Source organism: Orycteropus afer, unplaced genomic scaffold (genome assembly GCF_000298275.1).
Source record: "Orycteropus afer afer isolate SDZICR_OR568_19922 unplaced genomic scaffold, OryAfe1.0 scaffold00113, whole genome shotgun sequence".
NCBI lineage: Eukaryota > Metazoa > Chordata > Mammalia > Tubulidentata > Orycteropodidae > Orycteropus > Orycteropus afer.
This window is the reverse complement of record NW_006921700.1, coordinates 1,232,513-1,254,828: the sequence shown is the minus strand read 5'-3', so window position 1 is coordinate 1,254,828 and position 22,316 is coordinate 1,232,513. Positions and strand designations below refer to the sequence as shown.

Sequence of the window (22,316 nt, the reverse complement as noted above, 5' to 3'; positions counted from 1 at the left end):
TTTACTGTCTCCCTTGGTTTCTGTGGGTCAGGGATCTGAGAGTGGCTTAGGTGGGTGGTTCTGGCTTAGGATCTCTTGAGGTTGCAGTAAAGATATTGGCCAGGGCTGCCATCATCTAAAGGCTTTACTTGGGCTGCAGGATTTATTTTCAAAGTAATTCACCCACATACTTGGCAAGTTGTGTTGAATATGTGATAGGAAGCTTCAGTTGCTTTCCACGTGGACCTCTCCATAAAGCTGTTTGAGAGCCTTCACAGCATAGTAGTTAGCTTTCTCCAGAATGAATTATCAGAGAAAGAGGAGTATGTGTGTGTGTCTGTGTGTATGTGTAGAAACTTCAGTGTCTTAAGATCTAACTTTAGAAGTCACATCATCATCTGTCCACCATTCTCTTCTAGTAAGTGTAGGAGGGGACTGCCCACAAGGACAGGAATATCAGGACACAAGAACCCTTGGGGACTGTCTTGAGCTCTGGCTACCACATATCTCTACCTTCTAAATGTGGCAAATTCTCCAGTCATTTAAAATGATTTTAAATTGTGTATTCAAACAAATACACAAGTACATCTTCAAAGTTAAATTGTAGTGGTTGATATGAATAGACTTCATTAAAAATATCTCTTGCTATAGCATATATACAGATGGGACAAGTGACCTTCACCCAAGAGATCAAGTGAGGGTCCCTGTTCACACCCACTGAGAAGTTAGAGTGTGCTTAACCTTTACTCAGGGCTGGATGGCTGGCTTGCTTGTGCTATTTATCTCAAGCAGGATCTATGAAAATATGGCATGGATTGATGTTACGTAAGAACACTGCCCTGGAATGCATCAGTATGTTTTAAAAAAGGGAAGTCTAATCGACATAGAAAATATTGCATTCAGTCAAATGAACGTTGTAGTAAAATAATTTATTTTAGGTTCTGACTATTTCCAATCTTTAAATTCTCAGTTGATGTCCTTCGCAGTAAAAATCAAATTCCAGATTTTTTTAAATGACTTCAGAGTTTAGAATTTCAAAAATAGTGCTAGGTATTGAGCTGAAAAACAGAAGACTTAAACATTCCTACTTTTTAGTGCATTGTGTCATTTTAATCCAATTCCTTTGGTGCTTTTCATATTCCTCTCCCCTCCCATCCTCCTTTTCTTGTAGGAAAGCTTTATCTTACATTGAAAGTGAAAAGCCTTGGGTCATTCTCACATGGATGGATGTTCTCTCCTATTTATCTCCTATAGCTCCTGAGTATTGGTGTTCCATCGCTTACTTTGAAATGGATGTTCAGGTAGGAGAGACATTCAAGGTTCCTTCAAGCTGCCCCGTTGTCACTGTTGATGGATACGTGGACCCTTCTGGAGGAGATCGCTTTTGCTTGGGTCAACTCTCCAATGTTCACAGGACAGAAGCCATTGAGAGAGCAAGGTATTGATTGTACAGTTAGATAGTTACTTCAAAAATGGAGCACAGTACATTGTCTTTTATTTGCAGTCCTACTTTTCACTGTAGATTGTGAGAGTTCTTAAGTATAAATACGTGCCATCTTAAAAAGTCAGAATTTGTGAACATTCCATTTTAACTGTAGATGTTTATTATTTAACATATAGTGATTAAAGGTGGCCTTTTTTTAAAAAAAATTAGGGTTCTGTGTTTTTAAAAAGTAACTGCGTCTTTTGGAATTTAGTTTGGAAACTGTCATTTCCTCTGATTGTATATTATTTCTATAAAGGTATTGTAAGGAAATAGTACAAAATGAGGGCAGATGTATGTGTGTACAAAGGTGTTTCCCACAGTGTTACTTATAATGTTGGAAACTGATAATAAAAGCGGGGAGAACCCAAACCAGTGGTTGTCAAGTCAATTCTGACTTGTGGCGACCCTGTGTTTGCAGAGTAGAACTGTGCTCCGTGGGATTTTCAAGGCTGTGACTTCTCAAAAGCAGATTGCCAGGTCTTTCTTCCAAGGTGCTCTATGTGTTTGAACTGCCAGTCTTTCAGTTAATAGTCAATCACGTAATCCTTTGGTGCCACCCAGGAACTCCTAATAGAAGAGAAATGGTTAAGTAAATGATAATAAACTAAATATTTCATTGGGAGCTCTGGTGGTATAGTGCCTAAGACATCTGACTGCTAACCAGAAGGCTGGCGGTTCAAACCCACCAGCCACTCCCTGGAAGGAAGATTGGGCAATCTACTTCTGTAGTAATACCTCCTCAGAAACCCAAGGAGGGGTCGCTAAGAGTAAGACTTGACTCGACGGCAGTGGGGTTTGGTTTTTGGTTTAAATATTTCATTGCTCTTACATATTCAGAAACATTAGTAAAAACTTCACATAGTGGAATCAAAATGCTTAAAATGATGTATTACAGGAAAGCATACATAATTTTAGGTACTATATAATGCCTAAAGGAAGTGTGTGTGCATGTGCGTGTGTGTATTTATATTTATAAAAGCGGGTCATCTTGGCTCTCTCACTAGCTGTGTGACTGGCAGATTGCTTAATCTCTAAGCCAGTGAGCACTGTCTAATAGAATTGAAATTTAAATAGTCACGTGTCTATGGGATATCGATTTGGACAGCAAAGCCGTAGGCTATCGTTTCTTCATCTGTATAATAGGAATAACAGCACTTACCTCATTGAGTTGTGAGGGTTAAAGGAGACTTCATGTTAAGTGGTCCTGACACATAGTAAGAATACATATGGAATCATCATCATTATTTATGAATAGAAAAAGAAGGAAATACATCAGAATGTTAATAATGCTTATCTTTTGTTTCTGGTGTTATGTGATGTCCTTTCTTTTAAATTTTTCAATATTGGCATGTTGTATCATCTAAAATTTATTTTTAAATATTTATCAGTTGAAATGTAATTCCATTTTTCTCCCTAAGGTTGCACATAGGCAAAGGTGTGCAGTTGGAATGTAAAGGTGAAGGGGATGTCTGGGTCAGGTGCCTTAGCGACCATGCAGTCTTTGTACAGAGTTACTACTTAGACAGAGAAGCCGGACGTGCGCCTGGAGATGCTGTTCATAAGATCTACCCAAGTGCATATATAAAGGTTAGTTGCTCTTTACTTGAATATTTTAGACTTAGGAAGCTCTGTTTACTGTTAAAGGGTTGGAGTAGAGGTAGTAGGAGTAGACAAATGTCTCATTGTGTATTAATCAGAAATTGTGTTTGAGTATAAAACACATTTCCTGGGATTTGTTGATGTGATCTGTTACCTAGTTTTGTGGTTGCATTCATTTCCTAGTGGGTTTTTTTTTTTTTTTTTTTTTTTATGACCAGAAGAGCTCTGGTGGTATAGTGCCTAAGGTATTTCACTACTAAGCAGAATGCTGGTGGTTTTTAGCAAATTTGTTAAATTTTTTAGAGTAATACAAAGGCTCTTGAAGAAAATACTAATTCAGTGGAACTCCAAACTGTATTCCTGTCACATGAAATTTGGAAGGATCAGATTCTAGAATTTTCTTTTAGCCAATCTTAGGGAAGATGATCCTAAAATTAATGGCTTTTCGTAAGAGCCTGAGAAATGAAAGATTCTTCAGCATGAGGATTTTGTAAGGCTAGTTATTTTATAGTAAATGAATTGTGTATTATATCACTTTGCAAATTAAACCTGAGATAATTTTAGTAATATTAGATATGTAACACATTTCAGTGTTAGTTTATAATTTACACTTTTTTTTGGGAAAAGATAGCTATCATTAAATAGCCTAAATGTATTTTTAATTCCATGTTTTCACATTCCTTTTAAACATCTTCTTTGCCACCTATTTTATTTTTATTTTTTATTACTATTATTTTTTTATTTATTGTGATTTGGGTGAAAATTTACAGAGCAAATTCACTTTCCATACAGCAGTTCACATATGCTTTGTCTCATAACACTGACTACAATTTACCACAATGCAACAGCTCCCCTCCCACTTCCTCCCCATAGTTACCTCTTCCCAGTGTCCATCCTTCCATACTCTCCTGCCCCCTGAGCTGTCTCCCTGTGCATAAGCAGCCCTTCCTTCTCCCAGGATTGTTCTCTCCATGTCACCTATTTTAAATTAGTGAAATTAACTGTACCTCATTACTTATTCCCGGGACATTGCATGTTGTTTGTTTTAGTGCACCTTCAAGTCGATTCCAACTGATAGTGACCCTGTGTGACACAGAAGAACTGCCCCATAGAGTTTCCTAGGCTGTCATGTTTATGGAGGCAGAATGCCACATCTTTTCTCCTGCAGAGCTGCTAGTGGGTTCAACTGCTGATCTTCCCATTAGCAGCTAGTTGCTTAACCATTACACCACCAGGGCTCCTGGACATTACTTAGGATACAAACAATATAGCCACATAATGTCTGTTGTTGGATGCCATCAAGTTGATTCTGACACACAGTGACCTCATGTGACAGAGTACAGTTGCCCTATAGGATTTTCTTGGTTGTAATCTTTACAGAAACAAATTGCCAGGTCTTTCTTCCATGGAGCTGCTGTGTGAGTTTGAACTGTGAACCTTTTCAGTTAACGGCCTAGTGCTTAACTGTTATGCCATGAAAAAAAATAAATAAAAACTCCCATCAAGTCAATCCCAATTCATAGCGACCCCTCTTTGGGTTTCTGAGGCGATATCTCTATGGAAGTAGATTGCCCAGTCTTCCTTCCAAGGAGTGGTTACCAGTCATATGCAAGGTTCCTTTAATAATGTCTAGGAAAATGGAATTGCTTGATTGCCTCACAGCAGCAAGCCTAATACCTCATTTTTCGTCACCACAGGTCAATTAAAGGATATTGGGATCTTTTTATTTAATGGAACTTTTAAACATACCAAGTATAGAGAAAATACCAAACCCCTGCGTACCCATCATCCAGCTTCAACAGTCATCAGCATTGTACCAATCTTTGTCAGTGCATTTGTCCTCTGCCTTTTTTTTTCCCTGGAGTAATTTAAAATCAATTCCAAACATACTAGTTTACCCATAAAATATCCCATACGAATTGCTTATCAATAAAGACTTATAAAATTCATAATCACAGTGCTGTTTCTCATACCTAACAAAATGAACTGTAATTCTGTTACATTGTTGACAGTAGAGGATCAGTTATAATTTTGGTCTGTTAAGACAGTAGACTGGATAAGTTGGTTATTAAACAATACATATGGCATGATCCTATTTTTGTAAAAGAAGTAATGTGATGGATAGTTGTATTTGTTTATATATACCTGTAAGTTTGGAATAGTGTATACAGGTCTTACCAGAACTTATCTCTAGAAAGTGAGGTTATCTTTACTTGTATTTTCTAGTTTTTCCACAAGGGATTTTTATATGTTGTTGTTTGTGCTTCCCTGTCTGCCTCCCCGCCGCCCCCACAAATGCCATTGGATTGCCTCATATGCTTTGTAATATATCTGAATCTGTTGGCAAGCTTGTCTTCAGAGAATTAATTCATTTTACGTTTATTTTCTCCTCCCTGTCATTGTTGCTCCCTGAAGGGTAATCTTGCTTTAGCCTGGCACCCTGGGAATCTCAGAACCAATTTTTACATTTAGGATGTTGGGGAATTTTGTCCCTTGAGGACATTGAGTTCTGATCTCCAGGTATGCTCAGGGCTAATTCCCATTGCATAGGTTTTTCTGCTGCTTACCTGTGCCATGGGCAAGTATTTTATTCCTAGGTGTACTTCTGACTTGACTGTCAAAGTATCTTGCCAACACTTGATTTCTGGGCTGGTGTACAGTTGTGGCCCCCAGAGAGCCTGGCTTTGGTTTCTTTCCATATTATTTCCAGCAAGTTGAATTCCTAGGCTCTATCCTAGGTTTTTCACCATACGTATTCAATCTATATGCTGAGCAAATAATCCAAGAAGCTGGACTGTGTGAAGAAGAATGTGGCATTAGGATTGGAGGAAGACTGGTTAACAGCCTGTGATATGCAGATGATGAGACAACTTGCTTGCTGAAAGTGAAGGGGACTTGAGGCACTTAACTAAGATCAAAGACTACAGTCTTAAGTGTGGAGTACACCTCAACATAAAAAAAATCCTCACAATGGGACCAGTAAGCAACATGACTATAAATGAAGAGAAGATTGAAGTGCCAGGGGTTTCATTTTACTTGGATCCACAGTCAACACCCATGGAAGCAGCTGTCAAGAAATCAGACACTGTATTGCATTAGGCAGATATGTTGTAAAAGACTTTAAAGTGTTCAAGAGCAGAGATGTCACTTTGAATAGTAAGTTATGCCTGATCCAAGCCATGGTATTTTTAATCACTTCTTATACATGTTAAAGCTGGACAATGAATAAGGCAGATAGAAAAAGAATTCATGCATTTTAATTGTGGTGTTTGTGAAGCATATTGAATATACCATGGACTGCTAGAAGAATGAACAAACCTCTCTTGGTAGAAGTACAGCCAGAATGTTCCTCAGAGGCAAGAATGACCCGACTTTATCCTTTATACTTTGGTCATATTGTAAGAAGGAACCAGTCTCTGGAGAAGGATATCATCTTTGATAAGGTAGGGGGTTGGCAGAAAAGGAGAGGACCCTCAACCAGGTGCACTGAGACAGTGGTTGCAACGACGGGCTCGAGCATAGCGAAGACTGGGGGGCTGGGCAGTGTTTTGTTCTCTTCTGCATAGGGTCGCTGTGAGTCGGCATTGACTTGACAGCCCCTGCCACCACCACCCTAGGTTTTGGTTTTAGTATCCGATGTATACTCCTGTCTTTAATCCTTGCTCTTCGTTTTTTTTTCCTGTCTTTAGTCCTTGCACTTCATGAATTTTTGCTCAGTTTGTGTGTTTGTCTTTTGAGTATTAAGATTTTTCTTATTTTCAAGGGTATGTATTTTAACATCTTTATTGAGATCCAGTTCACCCATTTTAAAGTGTATAAGTCTGTAGTTTTTAGTGTAGTCACAGAGTTGTGCAGTCATCACCACTGTCAGTTTTAGAATATTTTCATCATCTCAGAAAGAAACCTTGTACACTTTAGCTATGACCCCACAAGTTCCTGCACCCCATGCCCCAGCCCTAGACAGCCACTAATTTGTTTCTATACATTTGGCTGTTCAGAGCATCTCATATAAATGGAATCATATGTGACCAACCAGCTTTAGCTCAGCATAATATTTTCAGGTTTCATCTGTGCTGTAACATGTATCAGTACTTTGTTCCTTTTATTGCCAAAATATTCCATTATTTGGATAGACCACATTTTGTTTATTCATCAGTTGATGGATGTTTGGGTTGTTTCCACTTTGTGGCTGTTACGAACACTGCAGCTGTGAACATTCATGCACAAGTTTTGTGTGGATGTAGGTTTTTGTTTTCCTGGGTATATACCTAGGCGTGGAATTGCTGAATTACAGACTCTGTGTTTAGCTTTTTGAGGACCTGCAGACTGTCTTCCAGAGTGGTGTACCATTTACATTCCCACAGCAGCATGTGAGGGTCCATTCTCTCTGCATCCTCATCAACATTTGTTAGTGTTTGTGATTCTGGGTTTAGCCATCCTGGTGGGTGTGAAGTGGTACCTCATTGAGCTTTTGATTTGCATTTTTCTGATGACTAAAGATGTCAAGTCAAGTTTGTGTTAAGAAAAGAGAACAGAGAGTAACTTCTAAACGGCAGGTGATCCCCACTTAAATTTATTCCAGATTACGATATATCATATTGCAGTTCTTGTCTCCAGCTGAGGCAGTTTACCAAAACTTAATGCAGTCTCATATTCAGGTGCCCAGCAGTGTACCAGCAGTGCTGTTTCTCATTTTGGGTTTCTGTTTTCTTGATGTGATTTCATCCGAGTGCTGATAACTTGTGTGCTCTTCACTTGTGCTTCTGCATGAAGCTAATGCTGTCCCGGAGCCGATTCTGACGCGTCGGCAACCCCGTGAGTGCAGAGTAGAACTGCTCCGAGACTCTGGGACCTTTCAGAGGCAGATTGCCAGGTCTCTGTTAGTAGCTGTCTCTGAGTGGGTCCACACGACCAACCTTTGGCTATTAGTTGAGTGCTTAACCGTTTGTGCCTCACAGGGAACCTGCTGATATTGATTCAAACTGCTGCTCTATTGCATTTAAGCTTTGTGAGAGAAAAATGCCAAAATTGGACTCCAGGTTGAAGGACTGTATCCTGATAATATTGACTGTGAACTACTTAAGACATTCACCTGTGTTAAGTAATAGGCTTGTAATAAGTGTATGTGAGAATAACCATAGGAAATATGGTTAAATAAATGAAAGCAGAGTCAAGGTGTTGATTAGCTCAGGAGTGTTGGTCAGAAATGTATTTTGGATCTGACCCAAGATGCATGTTGAATGCCTTCCATTACTTTGAACTGTGTTTATCAATAACTCGGTCAAATTCTGAAAGGTCTTATTTTAGTGATGTTCTTAATTTTACTCTCCAGTGTGACAGATGAAATCTGTTATGGTCTACTGGATCAGTGATAATGTGAAGGCAACAGGGGACCCCACGTTTCAGTTAGTAGGGTAGCCAGACCATCTTAACTTCTTTCTTTCTTTCTTTCTTTTTATTGTGATTTGGGTGAAAATTTACAGAGCAAATTCACTTTCCATACAGCAGTTCACATACACTTTGTCTCATGACATTGACCACAACTTACCACAATGCAACACCTCCCCTCCTACTTCCTCCCAATAGTTACCTCTTCCCTGTGTCCATCCCTCCATGCACTCCTTCCCCCTGAGCTGTCTCCTTGTGTATAAGTAGCCCTTCTTTCTCCCATGATTGTTCTCTCCAAGGAGTATATCTTCCTCAGGTAAACTCATGTGCCTGTCTATTGTTTGGCTGGAAACCACAGGCATGGGTTCAATTCCAGACATGAAGAGCAGCTAGGGGCCATAGTGTCAGTGGTTCCACCAGGCTCTATCAGACCAGCAAATCTGGTCCCCCCCCCCCTTTTTTTCTCCAAATGATTTTGAGTTTTGTTACACATTGTTCTTCCTTTCTATCCAGGATCTCCATAGATCCCCTCCCTTCCAAGTGGTTGCCAGTAGTAGCTGGGTACCATCTAGTTCTCCTGGTCTTGTAGTCATATAGGCTGCAGGTCGGATGGTGTAGCAGTTGCTAGGACTAATTATTTCCATGAATTTTTGTTTTTTTTCATTCTTCTATGCTGTGGATGAGGAGAGACCCATCGTTGCATCTAGATGGCTGCTTACAAGCTTTTAAGATCCCAGTCGCTACTCGCCAAAGTAGGAGGTGGAACAATGTTTTGTGTAGTATGTTATGCCAATAGAGCTCAATGTCCTCTGCGACTATGGTCCTGAGCCCACCAGTTCAACTACTCGGACCCTCTGGGTAGCTGGCTGTGACCAAGAAGTGACTACAACCTTGCCTCTTGTCAGCTCTATTGTACACCTGGGAATTCAGATCATACACACAAACTTATAGGACCATTGTCTGCCAACCCATTACATGTTCTTGGGTACACTCCCTGCTTCATAGACATACTTAATAGTTCAGCCTGTCCACCCATCTATCCACCTGTATACCCATGTTTGTCTTCACTTGACAATGCCATATTATATGTGCAGAAGGGTTCATCTTTGTTTTCTGTACCTCCAATGTACGTCTTTCTCTTCCTCAATGCCACTGTATTGATCACTCACATTTGGTACATGCCGTCAAAGTTCTTTGATTGTGGTGCTTTAGTTACATAGTGCACTGCATAAGGAAGGGCTGCTGATGTGCTCACTGAGTCATTTTTACTACATCTGCAGATACAGGTCAAAATGTTTCTAGTTTTACCTTTGTGGTTACCTGTATTACGTGCTGCTGACGTTAGAGTATATTCAAGCTAAAAAAGGAGTACTTGCGCTTTTGTACAGCATATTGTAGAGAAGCCCATGTGTGAGGATCATGCGGCTCTGTTGGCATAGTGGGTAAGGCACTTAGCTACTAACTAGGTCAGCAGTTCAGATTCACCAGCCGCTCCACAGAAGGAAGATGGGCGATCTACTCTCATAAAGATTTATAGCCTCAGAAACCCAGTGGTGGTCACTGTGAGTCGGAATCAACTCGATGGCGTGAGTTTGGTTTTGGTTTTTTGGTTATGGTGAGGAATAGACTATGTTGAAAGGATATTTGAACTGTAGTTATTTTTATAGTTGAAAGGATATTTGAACTCTCGTTATTTTTACTTATTTTCTTCCCTTTTTTTTTTTTTTGAACTCTAGTTATTTTTAAGGAAGTTTTAGTCCCTCTTCCCAGCTATAAAGATTACATATGTACAGTGCAGGTAGTCCCCAGGTTACCATGTATTTGGACTGCACTTAATGACAGATTTTGGGTTTTTTTGGGATACATTGTATCATTAGTAATAAATACTACTAATATGTATATATGTGTATATATGTGTGTGTGTGTGTATATATATACACACACATACAGTGTATACATAATATATATACAACATACAGTGTTGCAGGTAATTTGCTGATTTTTAAAATCATTCTCAGATAGATGTTCACTGACAGACATTTAATACTATGATTTACTGTCTAAAACACGGTGGAGCCCTGGTGGTACAGTGATGAAAGCACTTGACTGCCAAGCAGAAGTTCATAGATTCAATCTCACCAGCTACTCTGTAGGAAAAAGATATGTCAGTCTGCTTCAATAAAGATTTACAGCCTTGGAACCCTGTGGGGCAGTTCTACTCTGTCCAACAGGGTCACTATAAGTCAGAATTGACTTGATGGCAGTGAGTTTGGTTTGGGTCTCCAAGTCTGCCATATAGCAGGCTATGAAAACTTTAAAAGGAAAAAAAAGATGTATCCTGTTTACGTCAGAACCAACTTAGATTGGTCACCCAAACAGAACTTTGTTGTGCGTTGAGGACTACCTGTACTTAGTGGTGGTTGTAGAGTGATCTGGCTTTTCCAGTGGTTTGAATCCCTGCTCTATGCTGTTCTAGGTAGTACCTTCTAAGAAGTCACAGTCCAATGGAAAAGTGCAGAATCTTCAGGACTGTTGAGGAATCACAAGGCCGTGGGGCTTTATTTCCTGGCCATCATAAGATTTCTGATTTCTGCAACCTGACTTTGTCATACTCTCTGTCCTGAAGTCTTTTAGGACTTAATAGTTTGTCCACGAAATGCATACATATACATTTGACGAATGCATGCATCTTTAGAGCCTAAGTTTTGTCCTTCATTGATGCTAATAGGAAAGACAGTTTGAGGAGATTGGTGTTGAGTAGAGAAATGAGTAAGTAGGAGCATTAAAACTACACTTTATTTTTTTAAAAAAGGTCTTTGATTTGCGTCAGTGTCACCGTCAGATGCAGCAGCAGGCAGCCACTGCCCAAGCTGCCGCTGCCGCCCAGGCAGCAGCCGTGGCAGGAAACATCCCTGGCCCAGGCTCAGTAGGTGGGATAGCTCCAGCTATCAGTAAGTATGCTGTGGATATTTTTTAAGTGTAATAGTTGGTGTTTTATCGTGATTCACTCAGTCAATTAGTTACGTTCAGCTGTAATAGAGATTAAAGTTCTTTTAACTGGGATGATAGTCTTTTTGAATTTGTAAAAACTGTTCTTCTGTAATAGTTGCCCTTTGCCTAGAACTCTGTTTCATTCTTTTTGTACCAAAGAGGGAGTGTGGGATAAAAGAGAAAAGGGGTTATTTTAAATTACATTGCTCCACCTCCCCTTTTTTTGTTGACAGTTGTAACTCCTGCCTCACCATACAGGGCGGGTTGTTGTCGCTGGAATGCTTGGCTTTAAGCTAGTAAAAAAAGCATATTCAGTTCCAGAATCGGGCACCTCTCCAGTTTTTTGTGGCTTTTTTTTCTTTTTTTTAAAGTATGCTAAGCATGGAGAGAAAACTAAGTAAGGGTGGTATTTTGATAACTTGTAGACTTTTTTTTAATTTTAGGGTATAATTGAACTGTGTGCCAGGTTTCACACTGATGGGGAATTTTTTACTGCAGAGTTAAACTCCTGACTATAGACTTTTATGATGGAAACACGTGGCACCCATCTTCCACGTCTGAAGGCATAACTAGTGATTCATTCAACCCCTGTTCTTAACTTCTTCAGTGTGGTAAGCAAATCACACTGGCTAAGAAAACTGCAGTGGCCCTGCAGGTTTCTCTACAGTACATGCAAATTCCTCCCATGACTTTCATTGTTATACTGATGAATGCAGATTGACTATATGACTTGTATGTTCTGACTGGAAAACTAGATGCAGAGTCTCCCTTGTGAATTATGTTCAGGAGTTTACAATTTAGAGGTAGATAAGATATAGTTGTTTAGAGATTTTGGTTTTTTAAAAATTCAGACATCTAAAACCATTAATTTAATTGCTAGTTTTGATGTTATAAACATGCTTTTACTAAAGAATCCAGAAGTATTACTGATTTTCTCATTCTCATCTGCTGCCCTTTGAGTAATAGGAGCACAGTATCTCTGTTACACTGCAGAATTGAGAGAGAGACATCATCTGGGCCATCTAAAAAGTCCTTGCGGAACCAGGATAATAACTAGCCTTATTACTCATGTCTTACTCTGAACTGGGCTGTTTAGACATCTAGGAAGGTTCTTAGAACCAACCTGTAGACATGTACTACCTCTTAGAAATGGTTATTTCTTGTCCTTTCACTTCCACTTCAAAAGAGAAAGATGGGTGGGCTGTTTATGGATGGTGGTGATTGGTGATAGCTAGAAAACACATGGAATATACCCGCCTTAACCAAAAGTTTTCAGTCTCTGTTGATAAAGTTTAGATCTGCAGTTACTTCTTGGCATTTTGGCAGAGAACTGAGGAGAATGAAGTTAAGCAAGCTGGTCACTTTGTTAACGTGAGGATGTAGGGAGGATGGGGATGAGGTGAACCTGGTTATCTGACGTCTCTAACTCTTTCCTGTAAGGTTTGTCAGCCGCTGCTGGGATTGGTGTGGATGACCTGCGTCGCCTGTGCATACTCAGGATGAGTTTTGTGAAAGGCTGGGGACCGGATTACCCCAGACAGAGCATCAAAGAAACACCTTGCTGGATTGAGATCCACTTACACCGGGCCCTGCAGCTCCTAGATGAAGTCCTTCACACCATGCCTATCGCAGACCCACAACCCTTAGACTGAGGTCTTTTACTCTTGGGGCCTTTGACATTGTCAGGATGGTGGACTATGAAATACAATCCTGTTTATAATCTGAAGATATATTTCACTTTTGTTCTGCTTTATCTTTTCATAAAGGGTTGAAAAGTGTGTTTGCTGCCTTGCTCCTAGCAGACAGAAACTGGATTAAAACAAAAAACAAAAACAAAAAAAAATTTTTTTTTCCTTCCTATTTAGAACTTTTCAGGCATGGCTCAGAGCTTGAAGACAGGAAAAACATTCTTACCAAATCTTCACCCATTATGTATGAAGGAATCATTCCAATGCTGGAAAATTTAGCCCTTTAAGATTATTCTTAGAGCCTTTTATATGCAGAACGTAGATATGTGTGTTACTCTACAAAATAAATTCAATATTGCTGATTTAAAGGCAGAGAAGTTCTCAAAGTTAATTCACCTATGTTAACCTGTGTGCAAGTTGTTACTGTTAAACATAACTTTACTCCAAAATATTGTGCCATGTGGGTGAGTTAATTTTACCAAGAGCAACTTTACCCTGTGTTTTAAAAAATAAGATAGCAATGTATTATAACCTTTTATCCAAAATATATTTTTTTTGCAAGTTAAACTAGAGAAGATGATTTCAATTCAGGTTGTCTTGCAACTTCAGTTTTATTTTTGTCAAGACAAAACACTAACCTGTGTGTATATTGACAATTCCTTGAAATTACCAGACGAAGTGTCATTTAGAGTTAACACGTGTTACCCCTGTTGGGTAGCTGTTTATCAAGAGGGATACTTTGCCCTGATAAATAGTCGATGTATTCTTCTGTGTTTCTAGACCTGAAGTTGGTTACTAAGAACCTAGAAGATGAATTTCTTTCCTTCATTAATTCATAGGGAAAGATTTTGTATTTTTAAAAACACTAAAAGCAATGTCACTCCACTTAATATCCAACTGTTCTGCAAAAGTGGCAGTGCTTAAACTAAATGATGAGTATTTTGGAAACTGCTCAGTTATCTGTTAAATACTGTGCAGGGTAATGGAAACATTGCAGTTCATAATAGGTAGTTTGGATATTTTTGTACTTGATTTGATGTGTGATTTTATTTCATATACTGTTTAAATCATGTATGTTATGACATTGTTTTAAAATTCAGTTTTTGTATTTTGGGGCAAGACTGCAAACTTTTTTATACCTTTTGGTTATTCTAAGCCCTATGCCATCAATGACCATATCAATTGGCAGTGACTTTGTATAGAGAATTTAAGTAGAAAAGTTGCAGATGTATTGACTGTACCACAGACACAATATGTATGCTTTTTACCTAGCTAATAGCATAAATAAAACCGAATCTCAACATACAAAGTTGAATTCTAGGTTTGATTTTTAAGTTTTTTTTTTTCCTTTTGCAGTTTGGAGTCTAATTTCAGTGGTGAGACACCTTCTACTGAATGACAGGCAACAGCCAGTGCTTCTGGGCAACTTTGGTTTTTCCTCACATTCTACCAGGACTTCCCCATGGACACTGTGTAGCATGTGCAGAATTAGTTATTTTGGGAATTTGTTTTTTTAGTGTAGCAAAAACAGGCTGATTGTCTAAGAGATAGATCGTCTATAAGGTATATAGTGTGGGATAAGATGAAGGATTATCTTTAAGATGCTTCTACTTTTTGCATAGAAGACCTTTGCAAACTTAGTAAGATTTTTTTAAGGTGTGTTAAGGTTGTAAGTTTGAGATATAAGAAACACTGTGTGTGATAGTCAGCCTCATAGCCACTTAAATGAACATGTCTTCTGCTGCCTTGCTCAGAAGGTCTTCATACCATCCTGAAATAATCCCCAAGTTTGCTTACTGCTGTGATTTAAACAGGTCTTAAGTCAAGCTCTACATGTCTTTTGTTATTAGAGTAATTTTTCTACTGACTCCTTTGTACTCTAAAGTGTATTTACAAATACTTTAGTTAAACTAAAAGACTTAGTTTTAACCTGTAAAAATTTGGTGATTTAAGTTTTATTGGCAGATTTTTTAAAAAAGAGAGATCTTCGTTTTCTAGAAATTACTGACTTTAGATCCATTTTACTTTGAAGAGTAAGAGTTCTGGAATAATAGTAGATTTTAAAAAAAAAAGATTATTTGATAAGAACTTTAGTCTAATCTATTGCCTTCTTTTCTGCTTTCAGGAAGATTTTCACGTTTAATTATCTGGGAAAGTACATGGAGAATATTTGCTGCAATGTCACCCTGTGGCCAAGCCACCTATATTGATTTGTTTCTATCAGGAGGCATATACAGATGTACTTCTAGTCACTATTTGCTTTGTATTTGTGCCTAGACTCAGAACATGCTTTTGAGAAAACATCCAGTATGTTAGGATGAGTTATTATTCCTGAGAGATCAGTTGTTCAGTTATTTTTGTTTCTTGGAAGTAGTCATCTTTCATGAGTAAGACTAAAAAATAACTGAGTTTTACATTTTATGGCTACTTAAAGGATAAAATAGTTTATAGTTTTCAGAATTGATTATCAGGAGGATGTGATTCTCAAAATGTTGGATTTTAGTGCAAGCAGACACAGAGAGATGAACCAAGTACTTAACCTTTAAAATCCCCTGTGAGGCCCATCCCACTCTTGTCAAGTGCTTTCAGTGGATCAGGAAAGGGAATCCTTAATGATGTTACCTTCAGTTTCCAGGACATAGATTCTTTTGTTTTTCATAGTGGACTTATGATATGCAAATATAATGATGATAAATCACCGCCCTAGGACCTTGTTTTTTCAAAAACATAGCTCATTTGTGTTGACCTGACCACTAACTACATCTCTATCCCATTCCTCCTGTAAATGGTCCAGGCTTGCAGGTGGGATAGTCTGGCTTAGGGATACTTGTACTTGAAACATCCAACTAAACTGAACACATATTAGATGTGTTGCATTTCAGAGTTAAAAATCCATTTTTTGTGGGAATGGATGTAGTGTTAAGGGGGGTATTTGTAATAGAAATTTTAAGGGTAAAATAAAATGTTTTTGTTTATCATTTGTCTTCCAGATGATAAATACCTTATTCTAGAAATTTTTTTATAATTGCAGAAAGGTGAGCTATCTTTGGCTGTGTCCATCTGGGGAGGGAGAATTTTACCCTTCCCCATAATACTCTTCACAGCTGTCTGGAGATAGAAGACTGTAAGGTGAACTGTTTCTACTCCTAGTTTCTTGCAAAGTTAATTATTAGTTCAGATCCTATTTGAGAGCCTTTTGGAAGAAGCTGTTTTACCACTTTATTCTCTGAGTAGTACATACTTAAACCTATCTATTTAGATTATTGAGTAAATGATCATATGAAAGCATTTACTGGTATTGGCAGTCAGCAACTCTTTTTTGGGTGGGTTTTGACTGAGACATAATGGACAACACTCAGCATGAAGAAAAGCTATTTTTGCTGTTGTTCAAAGGCAGTACATCCACCTGTCTGTAAATAACTCCTCAACTTTCCTTTGCAAGATTATAGAGAATAGGCTATGAGAATCTTTCATGTAACCTTTCCATCTTGTCTGACAACTAGGTAATTTCTTTTCTCTTAAGACCAGGAAAAGAAACAAGGGAGGAAGTGGGATAAGTGATGTTACATTATAGAGATTGCAATCAATGGCATGAAACAAAATGTTTGTGAATTGTTCAGTGGAAAACTGATTTGCTCTGTAAACTTTCACCCAGATCACAATAAAAAGTTGTTTTTTTTTTTTAAAAAAAAAGAGACACCAGGAGGGATGTGAAAAGGCAGCGTCCTGACTTGCAGCAGCGAGGCCCTCTTTGGCCTGGGCGTGTTCCCAGCAGTGCTGGGTTGTCAGCCCTGTTTATCTGGTATCATGTGGAATGAGAACTTCCACGTAACCCACACTTGCCTTAACCACCGTAACTTTTTTGTTTTAGCCACCTTTGATGAAGTTATTTGGTAGGTGTATCAGGGCATGTACTGGATATAATGTTTGTGTATGTGTGATTAGATGTCTTTGTTGACCTCAGGAGCTGCTAAGACAGGTAGGACTCTTGCTTTTGAGTTCTTATTGTTCCATCCCCTTCCTGGACTTCTCCCTCTCTGACAGCTGTGCTGCCTGTGTGGTTGTCAGTGTGTCCTCTCAGTATTCCTCTTCCTTTTCTGATTCACAATTTCTGAGTGCTTTGGCAAGGAGACCAGATAACCAACCTTAATAGAACTTTTATTAAAACACAAGTATATACTCTGGGACAGGACCCAAGAAAGTCCCATAAAGTGTTGAAGAGGGTTTGGTGCTTTGGCATTTGACATCAGTTTTGACTCCTAAGAGCGCTGTGGCTTGCTGGGCTTCCTGTAGTTCAGGTAGACAGAGTGAGTCAGATTCCTGTTTTCCCCTCAGAGTAATGTTTTTGAAAGACTTCATTGCTCTCACTTGAGTACTGTGCTTTTTGTGTTCAGTGCCGTTGAGTCGGTTCCGACTCACAGTGAGCCTGTGAATAACAGAATGAAGCACTGCCCGGTCCTGCATCATCCTCAGAGTCCTTGATATGCTGGAGCCCATTGTTGCAGCCACTGTGTCACTCCATCTCGTCGAGGGTTTTCTTCTTTTTTGTTGACCCTGTGCTTTACCAAGCATGATGACCTTCTCCAGGGACTGGTCGGTCCCTCCTGATAACATGTCCAAAGTACGTAAGACAAAGTCTCGCCATCCTCATGGCATTCTGGCTGTACTTCTTCCAAGACAGATTTGTTTGTTCTCCTGGCAGTCCATGGTATGTATATTCAGTATTCTTTGCCAACATCATAACTCACAGCAACCATTCTTCGGGTGGTCTAACTCATCCAGCTTTCACATGCATATGAGGTGATGGGAAAATACCATACCTTGGGTCAGGTGCACCTTAGTCCTCACAATGACATCTTTGCTTTTCAACACTTTAAAAGCAGTCTTTTGCGGCAGATTTGCCCAGTGCAATACATCCTTTGATTTCTTGACTGCTGCTATTCTTGAAAATACTGGAGTTACAAGGATTATCAAAAGAGCATCCATCAGTAGCCCGACGTGATACCATAGCCTAGAGGCACTAGCCAGAAAGAAAGAAGCAGCAAGCACGCAAACATAGTTGCATGGAGTATGAGAGGGTCATTCTTAGTTGGGTGGGTGTCCTTTTTTAAGCTCTAGTTTCTGGCCTGCCTTACCTCTGCATATATTTTTGACCTATAGGTGCCTTTTTGAGAATTGAGGGTCTGATATCCTTACCCCAAGGAGGACCTTACCTAATTGTTAATGTTTTCAGGGATTTTAACATCAGAGTTGATTGAATGAAGGTTTTTTGCTTGTTTCTTTGTTTTTAAATCTAGGAAGGGCAGAGAACACTGGTGAAGACAATCACTTATCTTCATTGATAGGGATACTTTTAACATGGTTTATTGTAGGTCTGTTTCTCACTAGGTCTCAGAGCCAGTGTTCTTGTTCAGCGTCAGACTAAGGGCTCTGGGTTTGGGCCAAACAGTTACACTGTGGTTTGAGCTCTGCCACTCATTTGCTGTGTGACTTTGAGTAAGCCATTGACTTTCTCTGGGCCTCAGTTGCCTCAGCTATAAAATGAGGGAGTTGGACTAGATTAGTTCTTCCAGCTCTGAAGCTCTAAGTGACCTTGCCTATCTTGCGGCAGTTTTGACTCCTTCCTGACCTTTGCTCTGCTGTTGGAGAGGCTTTATGCTTATTTCCATGTTGTTCAAATGAGACTAGGCTTGCTATTTTATTACTGTTCTCCTGTGGACGTGGAGTTACATAATATGTTGTTTAGACTTAATTTTAACCAAAGGCCTAACATCACCTTGGAGGCTGCAGTAAATATATATATATATATAAAAAAGAAAATGTTTTCATTTAATTTTTCCAACATCTCTGTTAAAAGTTGATTAAGGCTTTTGTAAACCATGACATTCCAGCTTTCCAGTTGGTGTGCATGTGATGTATTTTCCTAAGTGCTGTGTGCACTAAACTAGAATGGATTGAAAATCTATTGGAAATGCCTGGGGATATTACTTTGGATCTTTGGTTTCTTACCTCTCTTATGCCCAGAACAGCATCAGGTAATAAAGGCTTATGACTCAAAACAATACCAGTGGATGACTGTTCGTTTTATTCTTGGCACTTTTTAGGTCCGTTTTGATGACCTTTGGTTGGAACATTTCTTTCAGAGTTCTCTTCCAGCCGACCTTTGGTCTGGATGCATATAATGAATGAACTAGGCTTTTGCAGGGACCTGCGGTGCCTCCTTTGGGAATGGCACAGGAGTGGGGGCTGGGAAGTCCTGGCAGAGGCCACCTCTGAGGTAGCTGGAGAGGAAGGGATGAAACCAGCTGCTGTTGCCAAGGCTGCTTGTCATTAATAGAAGGACTCGTGGGATTGGTAGAAAGGCTAAACATAGAGTTTGGCAAACTTCCTCCAAGTGATGGTTGGGTTCTGGCCAATGTCTTGGACATGTGATTTGAGGAACGAGTATGAGTGTTTGTAGTTGATGAAAACCTAGTGGGCTGCAGAGCTGAGTTTGGAAGAGGAGACTGGGGGGCTAGGGACAGATTCAGTGCTGTCTCCTCCCCAGAAGTCAGAATGCAGCTCTGCCAAAGCCCAGAGAAGAGCCACGCTTACCGTCTACCGTTGGGAACAACGGCTAGCTGAAGCTGGGATAGGTCCTTTGTGGCTTTCTGTGTACTTTGCCCTGGTGGAAGTCTGTGGCTGACCGATGGTGGATTGAACCTTTCCTGAGAACTCTGTAACAAAGTATGTATTTGATTAAAAGAGAAAGCCAATGAAATCATTATGTGCTCATTCTTTTTCTTAAACTTGTGAATGTCTTGGATCAGGAATGAGTTTTTAATCACTTAGAGAACTCTCAAGCTTAGGTCATTTTCCTTCATTGCATTGTGGCCACTGAAATGGGAACTAGAGTGTTTCAAATATAACCTGGAAGAACATAAATTTTTCATTTCCTAAAGGAGAGGGTAGAGTGGACATGGTTGGAAACAGGGTGAGTATTGGGCCATTATGAGAACCAGGGTGCTTCAAGGAGAAGCAGAAGTGAGAAATGGAGACCCTGCCATTGCCAATCTAAGGATTAAGGAAGACTTTTTTCCCCTCCCAGCTGCCTCTATGAAATGAGGGTCGAGGTAGGGGTGGGGGGCGTCACATGAGGTGATTTTTATGCAAAAAAAAAAAAAAAAAGTCCATTGCTGTCGAGTCAATACCGACTCATAGCAACTCTACAGAACAGACTAGAACTGCTCCATTGGGTTTCCAAGGCTGTAACCTTTACGGAAGCAGACCCTTGCCTTTCTCTCACAGAACGGCTGGTGAGTTCAAACTGCCATCCTTTTGTTTATGGGCCGAGTGCGGCCTTAACCATGATGCTTCAGGGCTCCCTGATTCTGTAGCAGTTTTGGTATAAATAGCAAAACCAAATCAGTATTTTCATTCTGATCTTGCTGACATGAGTGCTACGAATGTTTGCCAGGCAGAGAGAGTCTCTTCTCATCTTTCTGCTAATTTAGTTTTCAGTGTTCTGGGCTGGAACTTGAGGGGAAGAGATTGGCATTCAGCTAGGAAAAAACCCTCCTTTGTGGAACACTTGAGGAGAAAGGGCAGTTGTGAGTATTCTCCATCTCTGCCCTCTGCTCATGACCCTTGGTTTGTGGTGCTTTATCTCCACCGCCCTCCCCATCACAAACAGTAACTTGAAAAGTTAGGGAGCCCCAACTCCATTGAAAACCTTTCCCACCCCCATCGTCTCACTATGGTAAGGCACAATTCCCATTGCCCTCAGCCCTTTCTGTTCTAAAAATTCTATTCTGGCCCTACATTTGGGGTGGCATCCACCCCTGTATGTCTGATATAGGCTATGCAAATGACCTATTTTATAGTGTGAGTGAGTTGTGATAGTTAGTGTTTTTCAAGGAATTGATCCATTTCACCTGTGTTGTCAAATTGTTAACTACCACTCGTCTGTCAGTTGTCATACTGTGGTTGCTTGCGTGATGCTGTGATACAGAAGCTGTGCCACTAGTATTTCACAGTGGTCACTGGACAGGTTTTAGTGGAGCTTCCAGACTAAGACAGACTGAGAAGGACGGGCCCATTCGCTTCTGAAAAAATGGTCCACTGAAAACCTTCTGAATAACAATGAAGTATTGTCTGATATATTACTGGAAAACTTTATTAATAATGGTGAAACGTTGTGAGATACAGTGCTGGAAGATGAGCCTCTCAGATTGCAAGGCGCTCAAAATTTGGCTGGGCAAAAGCTGCCTCCTCAAAGTAGAGTTGACCTTAATAATGTAGATGGACCTTCATTTGCTGATGTGGCATGACTCAAAAGGAGAAGCAGCAGCTGTAATCGTCCATTAGGAATCAGAACAAGGAGTATACGAAGTATGAATCTAGGAAAATTGGAAGTGGTAAAAAATGAATTTGAACACATAAAGATTGAAATCCTAGACATTACTGAGCAGAAATGGACTGGTGTGGACCATTTTGAATCTGACAATCATATGGTCGTCTGTGCTGTGAATGACAAACTGAAGAGAAATGGTGTCACATTCATCATCAACAGTTCATGATCTATACTGAAGGACATTTCAAGATGTATCCTGAAGTACAAGGCTATCAGGTAATACGACTATTATGCAGATTTACACACCGGCCACAAGAGCAAAAGATGAAGAATTTGATGATTTTCACCAACTTCTGCAGTCTAAAATTGACCAAACATGTAATCAAGATGTATTGGTAATTATTGGTGATTGGAATGGAAAAGTTGGAAACAAGGCATCGGTAGTTGGAAAATACGGCCTTGGTGATAGAAATGGTTGCCAGAAACAACCTGATAGAATTTTGCAAGACCAACAACTTATTCATTGCAAATACCATTTTTCAACAACAAAAATGGTGACTTCATACATGTACCTCATCAGGTGGAATACACAAGAATCAAACTGACTACATCTGTGGAAGGATGTAATGGAGAAGCTCAATATCATCAGTCAGAAAAAGGCAGGAGCTTACTGTGGAAAAGATCATCAATTGCTCATGTGCAGGTTGAAGTTGAAGCTGAAGAAAATTAAATCTACAAGAGCCAAAATACGACCTTGATTATTGTTGTTGTTAGGTGCCGTTGAGTTGTCTCCAACTCATAGCAATCCTATGCACAGCAGAACAAAACACTGCCTGGTCCTGTGCCAGCCTCA

General features: G+C 39.6%; 1 protein-coding gene across 1 annotated transcript in view; it reads left to right on the top strand.

Annotated features, from left to right (window-relative positions):
- Nucleotides 1-13,095, top strand: part of SMAD4 (SMAD family member 4) — a 30,436-nt gene extending 17,341 nt beyond the window's left edge. The window contains exons 8-11 of the mRNA XM_007943809.2: nucleotides 1,234-1,417; nucleotides 2,884-3,052; nucleotides 11,265-11,403; nucleotides 12,884-13,095. Coding sequence (XP_007942000.1) covers nucleotides 1,234-1,417; nucleotides 2,884-3,052; nucleotides 11,265-11,403; nucleotides 12,884-13,095 — 704 coding nt within the window. The remainder of the gene's footprint in view (nucleotides 1-1,233; nucleotides 1,418-2,883; nucleotides 3,053-11,264; nucleotides 11,404-12,883) is intronic.
- The last annotated feature ends 9,221 nt before the right edge of the window (nucleotides 13,096-22,316 follow it).